At 43.4% G+C, this 21,862-nt stretch overlaps 1 protein-coding gene across 3 annotated transcripts in view; it reads left to right on the forward strand.

Moving 5' to 3' along the window:
* Positions 1-21,862, forward strand: part of MORC2 (MORC family CW-type zinc finger 2) — a 38,078-nt gene that overhangs the window by 2,722 nt on the left and 13,494 nt on the right. For all 3 annotated transcript variants that reach the window (XM_057492064.1, XM_057492066.1, XM_057492065.1), the window contains exons 2-11: positions 4,582-4,635; positions 6,452-6,486; positions 11,724-11,792; positions 12,288-12,378; positions 15,617-15,725; positions 19,131-19,290; positions 19,389-19,500; positions 20,006-20,131; positions 20,680-20,759; positions 21,431-21,513. In XM_057492064.1, coding sequence (XP_057348047.1) covers positions 4,582-4,635; positions 6,452-6,486; positions 11,724-11,792; positions 12,288-12,378; positions 15,617-15,725; positions 19,131-19,290; positions 19,389-19,500; positions 20,006-20,131; positions 20,680-20,759; positions 21,431-21,513 — 919 coding nt within the window. The remainder of the gene's footprint in view (positions 1-4,581; positions 4,636-6,451; positions 6,487-11,723; positions 11,793-12,287; positions 12,379-15,616; positions 15,726-19,130; positions 19,291-19,388; positions 19,501-20,005; positions 20,132-20,679; positions 20,760-21,430; positions 21,514-21,862) is intronic.

A 21,862-nucleotide genomic window follows, 5' to 3' on the forward strand; every position in this document is an offset into this window, starting at 1 on the left:
CACCAAGATTTTAAGGCAATAAAACTAGTGTTTTTAACTGTTAGGCAGTACTGACTGAAGTCAGTTTTACCTTTCAGGGCTTGGTTCCTTGTCTGTAAAGGACACACACTTTACTTCCCACTTCAAAGTCCTCAATTTTAGTCTCTTGGTGAACCTCAAGTTTGAAGGATTCTGGGATATTCTCTTTGCTTATTTTACTATTTTATAGTTTATTAACAATAGGTGGACAGAGCCAAGGCAAAGTATAGAATCCCAGTTAAGTCACTTGTTTAAAGTGAAATTGGAGATTTTTCTTTGAATTTGACTTAATTGAATTGGAACCACCTGCTTGCATGAATATTTGAGGATTGAACGTATATTTGGAAAGCTCTGAAATTTCTTATCTGGATCACACCTTTTGAATTATTTGTTTTTGGAGGTGTCTAGTTCTTGTTGAAGAAAATAGGAACCTTGGAACACCCAAGATACATTACTGGATTGTAACCCATTTCAAGAGATTTCTTTATCGGTGACTTGACTGGAAGTTCATTACTAGAAACAAATTTTTAAGTTTTCATGTTACTTGTTACTCAGTGATGGTAGATTATCTCCTATGTGTTGTGATACAATGTCACATTCAGAGAGGGGATGATTTGTCTTACAGTACTTTGTTCTGATTTTAAAAGCATAAGTCCATTTTAGTGTTTCTGACATCTACAATACTGCCATATTAAAAATTATGGAAGAAATGGCCCTTTGGTTATCTCCCACTTAATGTAGACCTGAAAGCAGAGCCCAGGCTAGAAGGGTGGAAATCAGTGTGATAGAATGGAAAGAGTATTAGGCTTGGGAGTCAGTCAAACTTGGATTTGACTTTCCTGGCTGTGTTCTTGGACAGGTCAACTTCTCTAAGTTTCCGTCTTTATGTATAAAATGGGGCTAATCTGAGTGTTCATGAGGATTATGTAAAATTTATAACTTCATAAAGTAATTATGCATGTTGCATATTGAACAGAAGGTGATCATTATTTATTGTGTTTATAACAGCTTAGATAAAGTAAAAGTTGGTCAGTGTGGTAACAACTTGCTGTTTGGTCCTACTCATTACGCACATAAATTCTTAGTTCTGGAGCATTTGTTCGAGACAGTAAATATCCGTCTTGAATTTTGTTGTCGCTTTGGTATTAGGTCTATGGTAACTATTGACAATTATTCTCTTGGGTACATTAGCTTTAAGGTTTAAAGCAGACCTGGGAGTTCTCATGATAGCTTGAGCCTTAGCCTAATGCCTCTTAATGCTGGATGTCACTAGTACAAGATGATACAAGTTAGGGGTTTTAAGTTTTATGTTGTTACTGCTCTTTGGTGGTGGACTTTGTGACTGCTAGTAAAAAGTTCATGAGCAATCTAGATTCTTGATTCCAGATGTAGTGGTGGTAGTGATGGTCATTTGGCACAAGATGCATATCTGAAGTCACTAGAGTACTGCTAAGTGGTCTGATAGAGCAGGATGCTTAAGTATGTGATACCTGGCCTGCTCTCTGTCTCTTCTGGTTGGTACATCTCATAACTTATTATCTTGGCCATATGATATTTTAGGGTTGTTTTATTATTGTATGATGTCAATATAGAGGAACTTGTAATATTTCTTATGATTTATAATACTTTTTAAACATGGGTTCACACTCTAAATATATGAAAGCTATTTGAATGTAAAATGGTTGCTCTAGAATTTCTCAGCTTTATTTTCTAACGAATAAGGCACTTAGCTATTGTCAACATATCCAAGAATTTAGCAGAAGCTATCACTGTGTAATGGGCTAATAGGTAATCTATTGGTTTAACTTGGGGCTGAATATAAATAGGGAGACCATTTTTCTTACATGATTAGTAGATTTACACATGAATGTCATTGGAAATGCTGAGCTGCAAAACTCCTTCGATCACGGCACAAATGGTATAAAACCCACAATCATTTGAAACTGATTGAATTTGTTAAAAATCTTTTTTTCAGATGGTTGATCATTCTTGGGTACATGAAAATAATTTTCTGTGAAGAAACTATTTTTCTTTGATATTTATTCAAATACCTCTACCTCAAATGCTAGCTAGCAATGAGTGCACCTCTTTGAGTAATATTTGAAAAAAAAAAGGGAGTACTTAGGCAGTTGGTATGTTTTTAGTTCCTATAGTTCTAAGAGACCTCTGGCTTTCGCATTTTTTAGCAAGACTCACCATTAATCAATTGGGAGTTTGGAGAAGATTCTGAGTGTTGTCTCTGACCTTACCAACAATTGTCACAAAAGGCCCCTTTTATGATGTGTCAGTATACATCACAAAAGCACCCCTCAGCTACATTTTAAAGACATCTGTTAACTTCTCTGAAATATGTATGGAACAGTGTTAATACTGTGGAGAACAGGAAGCCCATTTGGAATGTTTTCTTTAGTTTCTAAACACACAAGGCACATTTCTAAATACTGCATTGAAAGCAGTGAAAACTTAGCCATAGGTGCTTTGTGCTTGCCCTATTGAGATCTTACTGAGTTGTGAATGGCTCTCATTTTCATGTAAGGCAATGAGAAGAAATATGTATTGCTGAAAAACAGTTGCTATTTCTATGTTTTATTTTTGTCCTGATGGCAGAGTATCAGAATCAGTTTTCCAGATTATTCATGTTCACAGTCCTCACTACTGAACACCAGATACTTCATTCTTTAACTTACTTACTCCAAAGATTTCTGCACCTGAGTTGTAGTCTCATTATTGTAAAGGTTCCCCCTGTCTGCTCCCGGAGCTATATTTCTGAGATTCCTTGACCGAAAGTACAGATTCTTACCGAAATGAGAAGTATTAGAGTAGAATTTGTTTTTGGAATAGGTTTTTTTTTTTTATTCAACACACACTTCAGAATTAAAAAAATTTAGAGTAGAGCAAACTAGTTCATTTTTTAAGTTCCTAAATCATTTCTAGGACAGGAAACTGACTGTTTGAAAGCTTGAGAGCAAATGTTAGATTTACTTTTAACTCACATTACCTTCAGCAAATCACCTTAATGTTCTAGCTGTTCCCATTTCTTTAGTGGAGTAATCTACAGAATACATTTTTGTTTCTTCAGTTTGATAATTTGAAGAATTTATGATAATGATTCTTGAGACCTAAATATATTTAATAATTAAAGATATGGATGTTTTATACAGGTTATCCTCTTGAAATTGGTTTGTTTCATGTAAATTAAGAACTGAATTTTGGTCAGAAGAATTTGAGCTCTATTTTCTAGGTGAATTGGAGATAAAATTTCTACTCTCTGTTAAAATGTATTTATTAGTGTTGTGTTTGGATTAGCAACATATATATTCACTGATCTCTGAGAAGTTCTTCCTAAAATTCCAAGAACTGGTAGTTTTAATTAAAAATTTGCATTTGTAAAAATTCGAAGATTTTCTTGAGGAAAAAACAGTGTTCCTGGATAGTTCAGCTTAGGGTGTTTATAAACAAATGTTTTACAATTTGTTTTGTGTTTTAAGCAATACAGTAAGTGAATGGAGATTCTAGAAACTGATTATTTAATTTTGGTATGTTTCATTCTAAATTTTTAGAAATTTTGACTTTATTGGCTGAAACTGTTAAAATAAAGCTGGATTAAAAATAAGAGTTTGAAAAATTGATGATGATAATGTATTGTGTGGGTTAATGATTTTATATCTTCTTTAATCCAAGACCAAGGTTCCTAGGTAGCCACCTTCTACTTTTATATCTAATGAGGACTATTATGGAAAGTAGCACAAATTAAAGATTAAACTGTAACTAGAGGAACAATTTTAAGAATATGTCTTCATAAACGTCATCTTTATTGGGTTCTAAATAATACGTTTATTTACCCAACCCAAATTTTGAGCAGCCTCCTGGAGGAGAAGATGACCATTGGCTTTCCTCCTTGAAGAGATTAGTTTTCAGAGACCACACCAAGCTCTGGTCCTCCTAGGAGGAATTGTTCAAGAGGGTCTTCGATTACTTTTTTAATGTGGAGAAAGTTCTGTTTTAGCCAGAACTGGAGAAAATCAAGAAATAGATTCTCTCCTTTATGCCCACTTTCAAATGGAATATTTTTGTTTATAGACTGCACAAAAGCAAATGGATTTTCCTTGAGGTCACATACAGGTATTGGTAAAGCAGAATGCTGGCAAGTCCACTGAGCATACTTAAGAGGTGTACAGAAACTTACAGCTGGTCAAAGCAATGAAAATGAATAGTGAAAAACACTGCTTTTAACAGTAGTACAAATAGGAATCTTAGGTTTCTTTTCTCAACATAGTTAAGGATAAACAATTTCTGTGTAGGTAGCAGTATTTGATAGATCAACACTTGAGGGGGATTAGTGAGCTCTGGAAAGTAGAATTGTGGAGAAATTTAAATTTCAGTAATGTAAATCAAAGCAAATGGTGATTTTAGATTTTTTTCCTAAAAACTTTAAAAATGTTTTATGAGCTTTTTATTAGGAGTTGTGAACTTCAAGATATGAACAAGTATGAGCTTTTTATTAGGAGTTGTGAAGTTCAAGTCTGTAATTATTTTGCTGATTCTTGGTATTTATCATTTCAGTACTACTCATGAATTCTTGTTTGGTGCTCTTGCTGAACTGGTTGATAATGCAAGGTATGTAGTCTTCAGGCATACAGTCTACATGAAAACTTTCTGAGTCATTGTGAATGCTCCCTGAAGACTTAAGAGGAAGGCAGTTCTGTAACAGCTGCAGCTCCCAAGAGGCCTCTTACCCAAAAAGTATTTTTAATAACAGCATTAGTTGATGCTTCCACTTGACTTGAATAACTTGTAATTCATTCTGTTTTGTGTTCCAGCTTAAAAATAGTGACCTTTTGACCCCTAAAGTTTTTGTCCCTAGTGTGTCAGAGCAAGGTAATTGTGGTGAAACACAGGGAATTAAGATAGAAATTTAGGAATAAAATTAATGGGGCAGATAAAATCTGATGTAATTTGTGCTACCAGAACAGTACACCATCCAGTGTCTTTAAAATTAAGCCGGAGTCTTGAATCTTCCCAAAATGTATATTTGTCAAATGACATTAGTTGATGAGAGCATCTTCCATTGTTAGCAGCTGTGCTTAGAAGAAATCATTCTTCAGGGCTGTGTTATACTGAGTTCTTTGTGACGGAAGCCTGTAGCTGTGCAAGACTGTGAAGAAGTTTGGTTTGGTTCAGATATAAACAAATAGCGAAATTTAAATCAAGATCTGTTTATAATTATATTATGGAAATACTGCTTCAGTCGTTTTCCTGTAGACAAACATAATGTCCAGACATATTTTTTATTGACCAGGTGTTGATGACTAATGAAGGAAGAGGGTAAGAGTTGACAGAAGAGTACTTTCTAAACAGATCCCCAGTTAATGAGCTTGCTGATCATTTTTTGTCTACCTCTGTCAATACTGTTATTTTATTGTTATAATTCACTGGACTGTTCATGGAAGTGTGTTAGTAAGTTGTTTAGCTAGAAAACTCCCATATGATTGACGCATAATCTTTATATTCAGTTTAAAAATATCATAGTTTAATAAACTGAATTTACCACTATTAGCTTAGTGAGATCATGATGTACTGTGGCAAATTTCTAATTTTGTATATCATATGGAATCTCCAATCTCACTGGAGATTCCTGAGAGTATGTGTTCTTGCTCATGTGCACATTTTGCCAATCTCTGATAATCAAAAATGTTTTTATGTCTACTGTGTACTCATTCGTACATGGTGGAGCTGTTAGGATTTGAATGGATATTTTGCTTTAAAACCAGTGAAACTCTGTGCCTCATTTTCCTTGCCTGTAGTTGGCAGAATTGGCAGAATTATCTCTGAAAAATTTCCAGGCCTTAATGAAAGCCTTCCCTGATGACTGAACTTGTATTTCAGCTGATGGTTGGAGTCTAGTGAGGTGCCCCCAACTTCCTTTCATGGTTTGGGAGGATAAAATTATGGGCTTGTGAATCAGTCTGACTATAGCACATATATACCATGAGACCTGATTTTTCTCATAGGCTTTGTGGTAGATTATTTTCCTTTTTTCTCAATATCTTGGTGAGAAGGAAAAATAGACACGTTATTGGAACATTTTTTATTGATTGTAGTCAAAAGAGTGAGAAAAACCTATTTGAGTCATTTTTAGTGTGTAAAGGGGAATGTTCTTATCCTCTAGGTGCTTTCACCATGAAATCCATATGAAACAAATGTAACCAGACCCTATGTGTCATTCAATTACTTGAAATAATTTGGAGGTCCAGAAGTGTTTCACATGTTTAAGGAAAATTGTGTTGCCATGTATAAAAAGTATATACAGAATTTCTGTATGACTTCCTGAAAATAGACTCAAAATAGTATGCTTCCCGCTCAAAATACTATGCATTTTAATGGCTGATATTCATATTCTCATTTTGATCTTTTTTTTCTTTTGATTTTGCAGAGATGCTGATGCTACCAGAATAGATATTTATGCAGGTAAGTCAGATGTCAGTCCTTTCTTCTAATGCCTAGTTCCTTTTAATGCATTTATTGCTCTGCCTAACAAGAAATGAGTGGGAAATAACTGGTTCCTGGAGCATAGGGAAGTGGTACGATTACTCTAGGTCACAGGTAGAAACAGAGCAGTCCTGGTCAGGCATGTACCAAGAATATTGCTGTAAAGAAACTAACACATGGTGCCCATATCTATAGATCTATTTAACTAGCCACCATGAGAATAGCAGGGACAATGGAGTATATAGCAGTAGGCAGTGAAATGCCCAAGTACCAATGATTTTACTGGTTGGAGGTTGCAGGTGATCAGGTATGTGGTACCTGCAGCCAAAGAGATGATCTTGTTGGAGGCCAATATCTTCCTCTGCAGCCTTGATGAGGACCAGTCCTGACTTGGAGAGTTGTTGGTGTCAGTTGCATAGAATGGCTGGGTAACTGGGTTGGCACTGAGGTTTGCCAAGGAAATGTTCTCAGGCAGAGGGCTGCTCTGCTTGGAATTTAAAGATATTGACAGCTTCTACTGTTTTGCTTTTTGATTGGCTCTGCTGTTTGGCAATAAGGCCCTCTCTTTTCTAAGAGGGTGTGACAGTGGAAGAATTCTTAGTCATTATCTTTTTTTTATGGTTTACTTCTCTCTCTTCAGTGTTTGCACCAACATGTTTTTTGGTCATTTGAGTGCTAAAGATTTGGAAGGAGAATAGGGAAAGATGGCTTTGAAATCCAATTTGGCTAGCATGATCTGTTTTTCTGATAAACTTTTTTGAATGTCTTCTGAAAGGTTTGAGATAATATTTTGAGTAAAGTTGGCTAGCTTCTGAGATGCTCTGAGTGTTTTGGTGGGAATGCAGTTAGGAAATAACCCCTCTTCTTCTTCATGGATTCATGTGATAAATGGGAAGAAGCACACAACTAAGAAGTAATTATCAGAAGAGCTTCTAATGTCATATAATTATGGAGACTCTTCCCAGATATGATGAATTGCTCATGCCTGATAGACTTTGGATCAAAGAAAATATTCAGAACAGCTAAAAGTCAGCTGTACTGCTTAAATTCTGAAAGCCTTCTGTTTAAAAGGTTCTGCCAAAGTGGTGAAAATAAGACTCCTTTTATTTTTAAAAGAAAGTACTAGGAAAAAGTGGCACAGCAGAAAAATGTTAAAAGACGGGTTACTCAACCATTGTGCCAGATGGAGGTGCAATGCCCAGACCACATGTGTATCTCGCATCACAGTGTGCTTTGGTGAGGGGTAGTGACAGCTATCTCTGAAAGAAATGGTGGTGGTTTTAATTGCTGAACAGACGGGAAAGCAGAGAATAGGCTTCTAAGTGATGTGGAAGGGACAAGTCATCAGAGCCAAGTCTATTTGGAGAAAGCATTTATAAAAAGATCATCTCTGCTCCTTTTACCACCTTTGGTGGGTGAATTTCAGCAAGGAAGTTTAGTCCTGGACACTCAGAATGCAGCAGAACAGTTGAATTTCAATTTAAATGAAAAGGGCCCAGTGTGCATTTACTCTGTACTCAGTGTTACTCCTAGTGTGCTATGGGAGGAGTCCAGAGAGAGTGAGATGGGCCTTTGCTAAGTTCCTTCTCATTCGAGAACTTGGTCTCTAATTAGAGAGAGGGCACTCTGCAGATGATTAGAGAACAATAACTTGATCTTGGGGGAACCATCGAGGCAGTTAAGGATTAAATGGTGTTATAGAAGCACTAAGCATGTTGGTGGTTTTTGGAAACAGACTTGATTTACTCCAAGTACCTTAAGATTGGGAGTCTTGGCTGAGATGTTCTTAACTTCATACTTTTCTACCTCAGTGCCTTATTAACACATTCAATAGGAGGAATAAAAGCAACCTAATTTAACAAGTAGAAAATAGAATTAGTAGTATCTTAATACTATGAAATTCTTGTTAGCACATGGGGGAAATATTTTCCTTTTTCCCATTCTGAAACTAGATTGATACTGACCTTGGAAACATTAGATATAGTTTGAATTCACCACAAAGTCACATTTTAAAAGACTGTATTCAAACCAAGAAGGGTGAGAAAGAAACCAGACTGTCAAAGTTTCTAGAGTTGTTCACTCACCCAGAGCATTGCTATTAGATGGGGCCAGGCCATACTGTACCTGTCAGAAGTATTTTTATTGACTTTCTTCACTTTCTTAGATGGGGAGTGCCACCCCTCAAAGAAAGATCCCTTTTGTGATGCGAAGTGAGTGGTTAGTAAATGGAAAATTAGAGCAATGTGACTGAAACAGTGCTCAGATTACAAAGTATGATGAAGAACTTGGACGTGATTTTATTACAACTTCTTCTAAGGACATTATTTTATCACCTCTGACTTTTGACTTATAGCTCCATTTACATCTCTTCTTCCACTTCGTTCTTTTTCCTGCCTTCTCCCCAGTGGGAGTTGGATGGAGGGATGCCAGGCTAATTTGAAAAAAGCCAGACTTAGCTCTACTGGGGGAAGCTTAGATGTGCAGCTTTCCAAACTGGTTCTGATGATCGTACGTAACTGCTACCAGGATCTGAAGCACAACTGCAAAGAAGGCAGTTTAGCTTTGTCCTCCTTGTATTGCTTCCAGGGTATCTGATGGGAGGGCAGCATACAATCCCCAGCTGCTTAGATGATCCTCTGTCCAGAATTCCCCCTTCATCAAAATTCTTTCCTTGAAGTCTTCAGATACAACTTATTTGACTGATTAAACATCATGTGTTAGGAATACAACTGGTGGGATGTCTGGGGCGAAGTTTTGAGCAGGGAAGCCTTCTATTTATTGCTTGCTTTAGCTCAGTGCTTCTCGAAGAGTGGTCCACTGGTCCACTGATGAAAAGTATCCCCATCACCTGGGAGCTTGTTAGACATACAGATTCTCAGGTGCCACTTCAGACCCATGCAGACGTTCAGAGTGGAGCCCAGAATCTGTACTGTTATAAGCTCTTCAGGGTATTCTTACTCAGACTAAATTTTTCCCCCCTGTTACTTTCTGCAGTCTCCCTCTGCTTACCCAGTCTGCTAGAGAGAGTAGCAACTACTGGAGCATAAGATCCATGAAGGCAGTGACCACATACATCTGCACTGGTCACTGCTGTCACCTTCATGACAGAGCTAGGCAGCTAGGGGTGCTCAGGGAGTACTCATGGAATAAGTGAGTGAGCTAGGCGTTACAGCCAGGTGAAGGTGTGCACTGCCTGTTGACAGAGTTGAAGGAGTCACTCCTGGGTCAGCTGGTCTCTCTAGGCCCTGAGGCAGTGTTGCACATGACCATGGGCTCGAACATTACTAGCTGCGGTACAGACTGGTGGGCACTGTGTGGCCAGGAGGAACCCCCACAGGTGGGTCTCTTACTTTCGTAAGCCATATGAAAAATCTTTGAAATGAAGTCCTTGAGCAAGAAAGGGATCTCAGCCCCACTGTTGAGTGATGGTTGTGTGTGAAGACAGCCTGTGAGTTCTGTTCTAAGAAACCCAAGGGCCTAGAAGTAACTTCCTAGGTAGTGTTTAAGTAATGCCAGTAATTCTTGGGGACTTTTCAAATGCAGTTGGCTCAAACCAATTTCTAGATGCCAAAGTAGAATTTTCATGTACATTTTATGGCTGAAATATACAGCAGATGGCTCTTGGCTAGATTTAGAATACCTCTCTTACCGCTCTCTGTGCCTGACCCAGTTTGTGTTTCCATGTGACACATCACTTCCTCCAGAAGGAAACTTTGAAGGCTTTTTGCGCTTTTCTTGCACTTGCTTCTGCTTGCTAGATTTCATTTGGATTCTTCAGATGCTAATAAGAGGCACTGCCACAAGGAGAAGTTTTCTTATCTACCAGTAGTACTTCAGGAAGGTGCTTGCCCTTGAACATTCAAGAAGCACTTGTTCGTAATGTTTCAGCAAAGTTCAGCTTCCTGAACACTTAGTGATACTTGAAAATCTCTGTGGTTTATAGTACTTCCAAAATAGCATTTTAAATTGTATTAACCAGTCCATTTAACAGAAGGCAGTCATGACCCACTTAAATTTTTAGCCTGAGGGGAGGACAAAGAGTATTTTAAACTGAGATTCCTCAGCTTAGATAGTTGTATAAAGGTGGTGAACTGCAGCATGGGGGAGACCAAAAAATTCTCACTTAGGAACTAGGCTGCAAAGCAGCCTTTGGCTTGTCTCTGTTACTATCTTACATAGACCTTCGTCCTTTCAGTAGAAGTGCTTGCCTGAGGCCAAGGCCTGTGCTGTTCCGTTGCCCACCTAGTTCATCATCAGGCACCCTGAAAACCCTAGTATGGCCCCCTTCCGTCTTTGGGACTCTTCTCCAGTGTCTGTGACATGCTTGGACTCAGACTACTTTGAGTAACCAACCACTTGCTGCTGCAGAAGACAGCTGCTGAAAGAAGAGGTCTTTCAACTATTGGAGTAGCAGCCACAGTCTAGTGCATTCCCTTCCTATTGGCCAGGAAGCCTTGCCATGGGTGCTCTGTATCTTATTGTCAAAGGACTGCTCCTTCTTCCAGTTGAGCAGCAGGTCCAGCCGGGATCCAGACAGCTCTCACTGCACCCTGTGCCGTCTTCCTCCTGGGTGAGGGAGCCATATCAAGGACCCAGGGCAAGCAGGAAACTTGACGATGAATACAGATAGCCCAGCAGCTATAGTTAGCGTGGGAATAGTCCCATACAGACTTAGTAATTCATCTTCTAGATAGCAGCTGCCACCACAGTGCCCTTAGCATGGCCGGCTTGACCAGTTTGCTGAAGGCTACCCCAAACTTAACCTACAAAGGAGTAGCCCTGTTGAACTTGAGTAGTGCTGGTAAGGCACAGAGTACAGAGGTGGGGTACTTTGGTGGCTTGGGGTCCATACAGATGGCAGAAATCAAAGTAACCTAGGTGGAGAGAGGCAGAAGGATGATGAAAATATGTGTGAAATGCTTGCATATTCAGTGGTCCTGGGTGTGGTTAGATGCTGGACCAGGTACTCCCCACTATCCTTATAGATTCTGTCAAGCTTTATCATGAACTGGAAAACATTAGAGAAGTTTGATGGGAATTCTCACCCTCAAGGGCCCTGATACTTAACATGTATTAGCTTGGACTGTCAGGAGGAGAAGCTAGGTCTGACCTGATCTTTGTGGACCAAGCTTCACATTGATCCACCTTCTGATCACACTTACGTTGCCACCCTGTGGTGGGCAGCTACTCAGTAATGGCAGCTGCTTCTTTTACAGAAAGGCGAGAGGACCTTCGAGGAGGATTTATGCTTTGCTTTTTGGATGATGGAGCAGGAATGGATCCAAGTAAGTTGTGAGAGGAATGCTTCTTTTGGGGAGGATGTATCCATTTTACAAATAACTTGTTTTTCTGTTGCCTCGCTGTTGTGACTAGAAGATGGAAAGAGAGAAGTCTATTGTAACATCTCAGGCTGAATTCCACTAACGGATTTGCCCAGGCTTGTCCTAGCTTGGGAGATAGGATCTTAATGGCAAATTGAAGTAGTCAGGTTACCTGTCTTCTGATACTGTGTTTAGCAGCTTGCACAGCCTCCTGGAGCTGGAACCACAGAGGCCTCCCTCAGCATTATCCCCATGTTCTGGTGACAGAGTGATGGTGGTACTGACAGGGCCGTCAGAGGCTGCCTTCGTTTGCCTTAGGGCTGTGAGTTCCCTTGGACAGAGGTTTTCAGTCCCTGGGCACAGCCTTGCTTGGATTTAACAAGGCTCAGACCTTTGATTTTTGAGGAGCCTGGGAAAGAAATACAAACTTTTAATTTCCTTTTGTGCCTGCAACTTCAGGTGATGCTGCCAGTGTGATCCAGTTTGGGAAGTCGGCCAAGCGGACGCCTGAGTCTACCCAGATTGGGCAGTATGGGAATGGGCTAAAATCGTAAGTATGCTAAAGCCTGTCACAGGACTCCAACAAAATCGAACTATTCTCTCTTGCTTCTGTTCAGTGAAAACTTTTCTCTTTCTGGAACAGAAGAGAAGTCTAAAAGGAGCGATGGTTTGGGGATTTAACAACTGTTGTCCAGCTTGATCTACTTCACAGATAGAAAAGTGTGAACATCCAAAACCAGTTGAGGTGGGAGAAGCTGTAGGTTTCTCTCTCCTCCTATTGAACAGTTCTTATTTTTACTCTGTCGCTGAGGACGTGAGTGGTTGTTTTGTGGGGTTGAGATGTATCTGAGATGGCAAAGGGGTTGCCTCGTAGCACAGCAGTTTCACAAAGCACCTGCCACCTGTCACGCTTTCTGCCAGGCAATGGGGCTCCTGGGTGAGTGGGAGAGACCCATACCCTCCCTCCTGCAGGACATGGTCTCCACTCACATGTCCCGCTCGGCCCTATAGTAGGGATCTACCTAATCATTTCAAATCCCTTAGAACTTTTTTCTCAGCCCTTGGTTCCCACTTGTTTAGTGTTTGGAATGTGTTGTTCTGGTTTTGAGTGAAGCCCCAAGAGAAAGGTTTCTATTTCTGAAATGCTCACTTCCAGCTGTACATACCTTTGGATGGAATAAGATTTAGTGGAATTGGAGTTTGTGCAAATGGAATTCTGAGTCATGTTTCTAGTCTTGCTGTGGAAACGTGTTGTTTGACTTGAGAGAGAGAAGTGGTTTGGTCAGTCAGCACCATCAGTTGTCCCTCATATGCTGGGCATATGGGGAGGAAAGAGAGTGCTTCAGGAGACATCAGGGACTGGTGTCCCAGTGCCTGGACCTACTGATTTGTCTCTCAGGGCAGGAACCAAAAGTTAATAACAAGTACTTACCTTGTGCCAGGCACTGTGCAAAAAACTTTACTTGTATGATCTCATTTAATGCTTACTGTAGCCTTATGAGGTGTAGGTACTATTATTCTTATTTTCAGATGAGGAAACTGAGGTTTGTAAGGGTGAAGTGACTTTGCCATGGGTATAGAAATGCTTGGTGTAGAGCCAAGCTATGAACCAGGTCTTTGTGCTGCATAGCTGGAGCTGCTGTCCGTCACCCTTAAACCAGACAAACTAAAGTGCAAATCTCATTTCACCCACTTTGTTACTTCTCTGAGCTTCAGGTTCCTTCTTTGTAAATTGGAATTATAATATATAGGTAGGTTAAGGATTAAATGCTACATTACCGTGAGAGTCCTAGCTTAGTTTTGGACTTCTTGTTCTCCCTTCTTTGATCTTTCCTGGCAGATTCCTGGCCTTTTTCAGTGTGTCTGGGCTAAGGCCTATAAATCTGTGTTTTTCATAGGTTCCTAGGGAGGTTCTGGGGCAGGTGATCTAAATCTCGAGTAACTGAGGTTTCCTAGAGTCAGTGACATAAGAAACCCTGACTTCCCATCTGGATTGTAGGCCAACCTCCACCTAACATGGTCTTATCAGTTCTTTGGCCGTAGGCAAGCAGTTTCACCTCTCTGCAGATGTTTCCTGATTTAGAAAATGGGGCTCAGATCTCTGACATTCTTCCTTACAGAGCCAAGTTTCAGGAGCAAATGAAATGTGGCTGTGAAAGTCTTAGAAGACCGGGAAAGGGAAGTATACAAAAGTTGAGTGTTGTCATTAGCATATTTTTAGTAGAATAACTTTTGTAAAGGACCCATTGAGCTGGAGCCATCTAGTGTTGAGAGTATATTCATTTTGAAACCAATTCAGAAGTTGAAAAAGTTTCAGGAGGAAGTGATGTGTGTTGAGAATAGGACTGAGAAGCAGGGAAGCCAGCAGAGTGGGGGCATTTTTGGGTTGTTGATATTCAGCCATCAAGGTCTGAGCATCAAAGACAGAGGCAAGAAAGAGGCCCAAAGTGATAATTTTTCTCAAATTAGGGCAAACATGTCTTGTTTTGCTGCCCATGCTGCCCGTCAGCTTCAGGAAGGAGGAGGGCTGTGAAATTGTCAGGGGAAGGAGTAGTGCTGGCACTTCAGGGACTGGAGGCGGAGAGGCAACTTGCCAGCCCCCAGGGCGCCCCTGGGTAGGGTCCCAGGAGTTTTCCTGAGCGTCTGGGGCAATGGGACATGACATTGATTTGTGTGTTCAGCATGCCAGCCTGGTTTGTATTTGTACATAGAAGAGAGTAATGACGCTTCCCCACGTCATCACCTCCCTGAGGTATTCTGAGGACTAATGAGGTGATAATCATAAAGCCGCAGAAGCTGCTCAGAAAAAGCAGCTAAGTAGCCTCCTTGTTCAGCGGGCAGTCCTCCCACTGGTGCTTCAGGCTTCTGCCCTGTTCTGTGGTGCCTGGAAAGGCCTGTCCCTGTTCCTCAGATGGTTTAACGTGGCCAGACAGGAATGAAGCAGTTGATTGCATTCAGACGTTAGCTTTGTGGAAGGCAGCCTCAAGGCACATTTCCCAGAAACCAGCTGCATCCAAAAGCAGGGACCTGCGTGTGTCATAATGTGCTTGAGGTGGCAAAATAATTGAGACCAAAGATGGCTTAGTTACAGGACATGAGCCAGTTAAAGACTGCCTTTAAAACCGTGATCGGTAATTATATTTTGTATGGTTAGTCTCTACATTTGCTGAGCCTTGGGGTTGAGCTCTTTTGTTTTGAGGACTTATGAGCATGGGTAGTGGGCTGTTCCCTAAGGGTGCTGCTGTTTGATGAGTGGGTGGGAGGGAGTTGTGTCAGCAAAGGAAGAACAGGATGGGAACTGGATGTGGGCAGCATGGAAGATGAGGTATTGTTGAAGGTGTCAGTTACTGGAGGGGAATCGGATGTGGCCCCTTCAGAGGGTACAGCAGCCCTTGTATAGCTGGACAAACCCAGAGCACGGGCGGCAGGGTTACTTCTCCCTGTTGTGGCAGCAGGCGGGGGTGAGTCCAACTGCGGGCTGATCGGCGGTGAATGTGCCCTGGAAGGGTGGTAAAGGAGCCCTGCATGGTGGGTACGTGTGGTCAGGAAGGGTGTGAGGAAGGACCGAGGCTGATGGAAAAGCGGGGTGGGGGTGGGGAAAGTGGCGGAAGGGAGGAGAAGGAATGAGGGCTGTAGAACTCAAGTAAGGGTCCTGGGGCAGAGGGAGGCAGGCCTTCAGAAGAGCCCTCCACAGGTAGTTTCTGTCACGTCCAAAGGGTGAATTTGCCCCTTTTTCAGATGAGCTTTTGAATCCCTGGGAGAATAACCCATTTCTTCTTCCTTTTCAGGGGCTCCATGCGCATTGGGAAGGATTTTATCCTCTTTACCAAGAAGGAAGAGACCATGAGCTGCCTTTTCCTGTCTCGTACCTTTCACGAGGAGGAAGGCATTGATGAAGTAGGTCCTGTCATCTTGGTCCGAGTCATCAATCCGTTTCCTGAGTCTGCCCACGCTGCATTTATAGGTGGTGTGCAATGCTGGGTCCACCGGGGGTTGCAGGATTGCAGCCATGCCCCTGTTAAGGATTAACTGGTTGGATGAGTCAGTTGAAGGGTTAAGGCAGATATCTTAATGGGAGAGGAAGTAAAATCTCAAAGCTTCAGAGAAAAGCTGTCCTATTTCTGAAAATGAGGCCATCCAGTGGCAGGAAGCAAGAACTGGAGTTGCAGTGCCCCTAGATCTGCAGCTTGGATTCACTCTAATGGGGTGTCACTCTGGAGAGTGTTTTATCATCTGTGGTATTTTGGCTTTTGTGGCTGTGGGTGGAGATTGCAGCTGGTAATAATAGCAGGAACACCACTTTCCCATATGATGGTGATTTTGTGGAATGCGCTACAAGTGCATTTTCCTTTTGAGGAATTTTCCTTTTTCTTCTGTTCTAACCATCTCTGTGAAGTCAGATGCCTAAGGGCCGGGGCAGGTGGTGAAACAGGTGAGCATATAGAAGACATCAGTGTAACTTCTTCACTAAGTGGCAGCTGACACTCAGCCCCAGCTAATTATTGTTGAGCTGGAAGGAAGGCTTAAATGCAGAATACTCTGATTTTAAAACATTTTGGTAATTAAATAAGCTAAACACATGTTCAACCAATTCTCTTGGTGGCCTGGTGGCTCAGATATCTGCAGAGCTGGTGTGGTGAGGTCTGTGCCCCTTCATGGTGGGCATCAGGGAAGGCCGTCTGCCCAGCCTCAGACTACTCTCCTCTCACGGGTAAGAAATGGAGGCCAGAGCTTGAGAAGAGGGAGTTGAACGGGTCTGCAGAGAGAGTTCCAGGAGTGTCACATAAACAGGTGAATTCAAAGTTTCAGTGGAATTCCTATCTGTTGGTTGGTAATGATTGAAGTTGTACCAGCTCTGTTTAGATGTGAGTCTAGATCATAGCAAGTTAGATCACGTTGGGGATGAAAGGCTGTATTTTTCTGCCATCTTTCTGGGTTTGTTTGCCTTGTTGGTGCTGTGTGGCGGTTCCTCCAGCATGTGCTGGGCTGGGAAGAGCGGGCTTCTGGGAGAAGGCAGGGCAGGAGCTTGGAGCCGGGCTGGGTTTTCAGGACTGCTTCCTGACGCATCAGGGAAGGCAGGAGAAAGCGGGTGGCAGGAGGAAGGTGTTCAAAGGCAGAGACAGTCTGATCAAGGCCCTCAGGGCTGGGGAGGGCTCTGGGAAGGGACTGGCCAGAGGGGCTGCCTGAAGAAAGGTGGTGGCCTCTGGAGAGCAGGGAGGGCCAAGTCAGGCTTGACCTCAGGGCCTTGATGCCTATGTGGGTGGGACATTACTAAAAGCAGTATTTAAAGGGAATTTAAGTGAGGGTGTGGCAGTATCAGTCTTTCTTTCAAAAAGATGTTTGGTGGTTGTGTGGTGATTGGATTGGAAAGATTGGGTGTTGAAGTGGAGAGTTGAGGCCCTGTCTATGTGTAGCCTGGCAGGACTTGCCGCCGAGAAGTGAGAGAAATAGCAAAAGGAGAGGTGGGTTATGGGTGACTTGGGCTCTAGTGTGGCAGCCAGGACATGGGGGGCTGCCTGGAGCCAGGGAGGATGGGACGAGGGGCCGTTGGGAGGGGAAGAATGAGTTCTGTACAGGCAAAGCTAAAGCTGGGTCTGGAGCGTGAGGGAAGCCTGAGCTCCGGGGTGCTCGGTAGCAAATGAGCCCCTCTGAAGGAGCCTGAGGAGTAAGAAGAGGACCCAGAATCCTGGACACGCCTACATTTAAAGGCTAGGGAGAGGAGATTGTGGCAAAGGGGACAGGAACAGTCAGAGGGTAGGGGGAAAACAGGGAGGGTGGTGACACTGAAACCAAAGGAGAGGTGTTCTCATGGCTGGGATGGTAGCAATGGAAGGGAAGGCCCGTGGATCAAAGTCATGCCTTTGTCACTCGGGACTGCTGTGGAGAGTGGGAGGTGTACAGAGTGAGGTGCCGATTAACAGAACACAAATGAAACTCAGTTCCCCTGGTGACAAAACTAGGTTGAAATGTTTTCCTTAGTTGGTGCTAGAAGGTCACTGTTTTGGATTGTACTCTAATGCAAAGGCAGCCAGGATTTAACAATAAAATCATTTTTGTTTGGGTAGTAATTTGTCCAAACCAGCCCTAAGGTTGAATAAGTATAGGCATGAAACTTCTTAGAAACCAGCAGAATGTCTCAGAACGCTTAACAGTGTATCACCCTGGCACTTGTTAAAGTCAGGGTCTACTTTTCCTCAGGTGGGCCATCTGATCTGAGGTTTGGAGGTGCCTGGACTGGTCTGCTATACAAAGGGAATCCCAGCAGTCGGTCTTCCTCGGGGATCCCTGCGCAGCTGGTGGGGGAGGGGAGGAGCACATTGAGGCCTCCAGGGAAATGGCATTTGAAGTATCTAAAGGTTTTTGAAGAAAGGAAGATTTTTTTCCCCAACTTTATTGAAGTATAGTAAGATTTTAGAAAAACAAACATTACTGACACATAAGATTAAATTCCCTACATATGGAAGAGTTTACAAAACATATGTACAGTTGGGAGAACATTGCAAAGCAAATCCCCGTGTAGCCACCATCATAGACTTGCTAGGGGTCCCCAGGTGCCCCTCACCTATTGTATTTCTCATGCGCCTTCTCTGCTGCCTCCATGTAACTTTGTGATAACCATTTCCTTGTTTTCCTTTATAGTTGTAGCCACCTGTGTACACATTCTTGAATAATAGTTTAGTTTTGCCTATTTATGAATTTCACATAAATAGACTCATACTGTAGGGTTTTTTTGTATTTTGCTCCTTTCATGTAACACTGTGTGTGTGAGATTCACCCATGTTGATGCTGGTAGCTGCTGGTTTGTTCACTGTCATCACTGCACAGTATTCCATCATGGAAACATACTACAGTTTAATTTATCTACTCTATGGTGGATATGTATGTTATTCTTTCACATTTGCTGGTATATTTATGCAGAAGTTTCTCCTAGGGTACGTACCTGGGAGTGGAATTGCTGAGTTCCAGGTTGTTTCTCTGTGTCTTCAGATTCACTAGATAATAGCAAATGTATTTTTTTAGTGGAAAGAGTAGAATTACTATTAAATCAGGAAAATGGCCAGGAGCATCCCAAGTCAGGAACTTCCCAAAGCTGACCCCACAGAGAATGTAGTGATGGGAGGCAGTGTTGGGAAGAGGCAGAAGCCACAGAGCCGCCAGCATCAGGCTGTGGAGTCTGGGCCTCACCTCTGGCTAGTGTGGAACCACTGTGGGCAGGGACAAGATGGATGCACATTCGGGGGGAAGGCTGTTCTGAGGCCTCCCTCAAAGTGTCTGAAGCGTCTGCCTGTCCTTGCTCCACAGGTGATAGTCCCATTGCCCACCTGGAATGCTCGGACCCGGGACCCTGTCACAGACAATGTGGAGAAGTTTGCCATTGAGACGGAACTCATCTATAAGTATTCTCCATTCCACGGCGAGGAGGAAGTGATGACTCAGTTCATGAAGATTCCTGGGGACAGTGGTGAGTAGGCCCCCTGAAACCTGGGAGCTCCAGAGCCGTGAGTGGTATGGGGATAGGCCTGGGTGCCTGACAGTGAAATGAGCATTTCTGCTCCCTAGGAACCCTGGTGATCATCTTCAATCTCAAGCTCATGGATAACGGAGAGCCGGAGCTAGACATAATCTCAAACCCACGGGATATCCAGATGGCAGAGACTTCTCCAGAGGGCACGTGAGTGTGGCTGGGTAGGGAGGGAGGCTCTGGAATTGGTGTTCTTTCTCCCAGGGAGGAAGAGCTCAGGAGGTGACTTCAGGAAGGCAGGGGAGACCTCCTTCCCTGGGTTTGGCAGTATTAGCACCGATGAAGCTGAGACCTGCACATGCTGTAGGCGGAAGGGACGCATGGGCGGTCAGCATGTCCTCAGCTGAACCAGAGAAAAGATTTACATTCCCTTGCTCCAACTCCTTGATTTGAGAGAAAAAGAAACTAGAGGGAGATGATCTGCCAGGTCCTTGGTGGGGCAGTGGTAGGGCTGGGCCAGGTGCCTGTGGGACACCTGTGCTAGGGACATGACGGGGGCGGGTAGGGTGCCCACGCTGAGGGAGCACCCTTCAGGGCGGCAAGAGAAGGTGAGGCGTGAGGCCGAGAGGTGGAGGGCCTGCAGAGAGGCCTGCGTACCTTGTTCAGGCTGGTTGTGGGGCAGATGACAGCACCCGTCTGTTCCTGCCACCTCCAGGAAGCCAGAGCGGCGCTCCTTCCGTGCCTATGCTGCTGTGCTCTATATTGATCCCCGAATGAGGATCTTCATCCATGGTCACAAGGTGCAGACCAAGAGACTTTCCTGCTGCCTGTACAAACCCAGGTAGGGGCTGCTGCCACCCTTGGCCCAAGGATTGGGCCTGGCCATGTTTCTCTGGGACATCGGAGTGATGCCAGATGAAAGGCTTTGATGGTGCTGACTGCATTTGGGCCTTTAAGCTACCTGTAATTTACTGTGGAGACACTCATGGGTCCTGAAGGAGGGACAGAGGTGGCCAACAGGCTGTGGAGGTTGGCTGGAGAAGCTTGTAGAATGCGAGCACCTCCTGTGATGTGGAGGGTCCCCTGCATGGCTGAGAGCTGTCTGAGCCCCTCAGCTTCAGGCGGAGGGCCTCTTGGGTACTGCAGAGCAGAGCAGAGGCCCTGGCTGATGACTTGACGCTTGCTTCTGCTGTTGAGGTTAATGACACAGTGGGTGAGTAGTGAGGCTTCTTAGTAGAATAGAATTGAGTCTTTTTGCCAAAATAAGCTTGTCTTAGATTCATCACAAGGGGCAGGACAGTGCAACTTAGGAGGCGAGAAGGCAGGGTGCTTCCTTTGCACTCTGCCTCCTGCTGCACAGGCCCTCAGGTCACTTCTTCCCCTGTTCAGGATGTATAAGTACACATCAAGCCGTTTCAAGACCCGTGCAGAGCAGGAGGTGAAGAAAGCAGAGCACGTAGCACGGATTGGTAATGCTCCCCTTGTGCAGGAGGGTTTGGTTGCGGGGGAGTGTCTGGGGGACACTGCTTTGTGGCCAGGTCAGGATCCAGAAGAAAGCTCCGTCCAACACCCAGGGACAGGCTGTTCTGCTGTACACTGGGCCATGGCCTTCTCCCAAGCCAATCCCCTTAGCAGTTTTTCTCCCCAGAGGGACTTACCTGAAGCAATGTCAACTCCTCAGCTTGCCTAGAGTAGAGAGTCTCACGCTGTTCCTTGGCCCAAATACTTATGAATTTGGTTTTCCTGACTCCAGGGCAAAAATCTCTAGGTCTCTCATGCTGACAGGGATTCTTGGCTGCTTGATGGTACATGATTGGCTGAGGACTTTGATAACCTTCAGTTCCTGCCAAGGGCCTAACTCTGGTTGCCTTGGGTAGTTTTTGACCTGTTCTGATTCATTTGTAAGGTCTGAAAAGCCTGTCTCAGGTATAAATAGTGCCTGATTTCCCTAGGGCCTCCTTGATTTCCTTTTTGAATGGACTCTGCAGTCCTAGCCAGGACGTTGCCCTCCCAGCTCTCCTGTTTCTTGACAGTGGCCACATGTCTTGTCCAGCAGGGATTGCACTGTGGGGTCTGGAAAGGATGACTTTGAGAGTTTTAAACCTTTGAATTCCTTATCATGGTTTCTTCTGGGTTTCAGCTGAAGAGAAGGCACGGGAGGCAGAGAGCAAAGCTCGGACATTAGAATTACGCCTGGGTGGAGACCTCACCCGGGACTCCAGGGTAAGGCCCCAGACCTGGGCAGTGTTCTCCAGCATTTCAGGCATTGGGATCCCAGAGCTGGCCTGGCACAGCCCCTGGTCAGTCACAACCCCTCACCCTAAAGCGGAAAAATGGGATGTAACAATGTTTCCATAATCCCTGTTGGACATTGGGGAAAATCCTGGCTCATCATTTCAACATCCCAACAACCCATATTATGAGGTAGACACTGGTAGTATCCTTAGTTTACAAAAAGAAATTGAAGTGAAGGAGGTCACTTGCCCTAGGTTACCCCACGGCAGGAAATGGCAGAGCGGCCCTTTGCCCCTCCCTCTCTGACTCACCCCGCTGCAGGCTGTTGTTTCAGTTG

Source organism: Manis pentadactyla, chromosome 14 (assembly GCF_030020395.1).
Source record: "Manis pentadactyla isolate mManPen7 chromosome 14, mManPen7.hap1, whole genome shotgun sequence".
NCBI classification, from domain to species: domain Eukaryota; kingdom Metazoa; phylum Chordata; class Mammalia; order Pholidota; family Manidae; genus Manis; species Manis pentadactyla.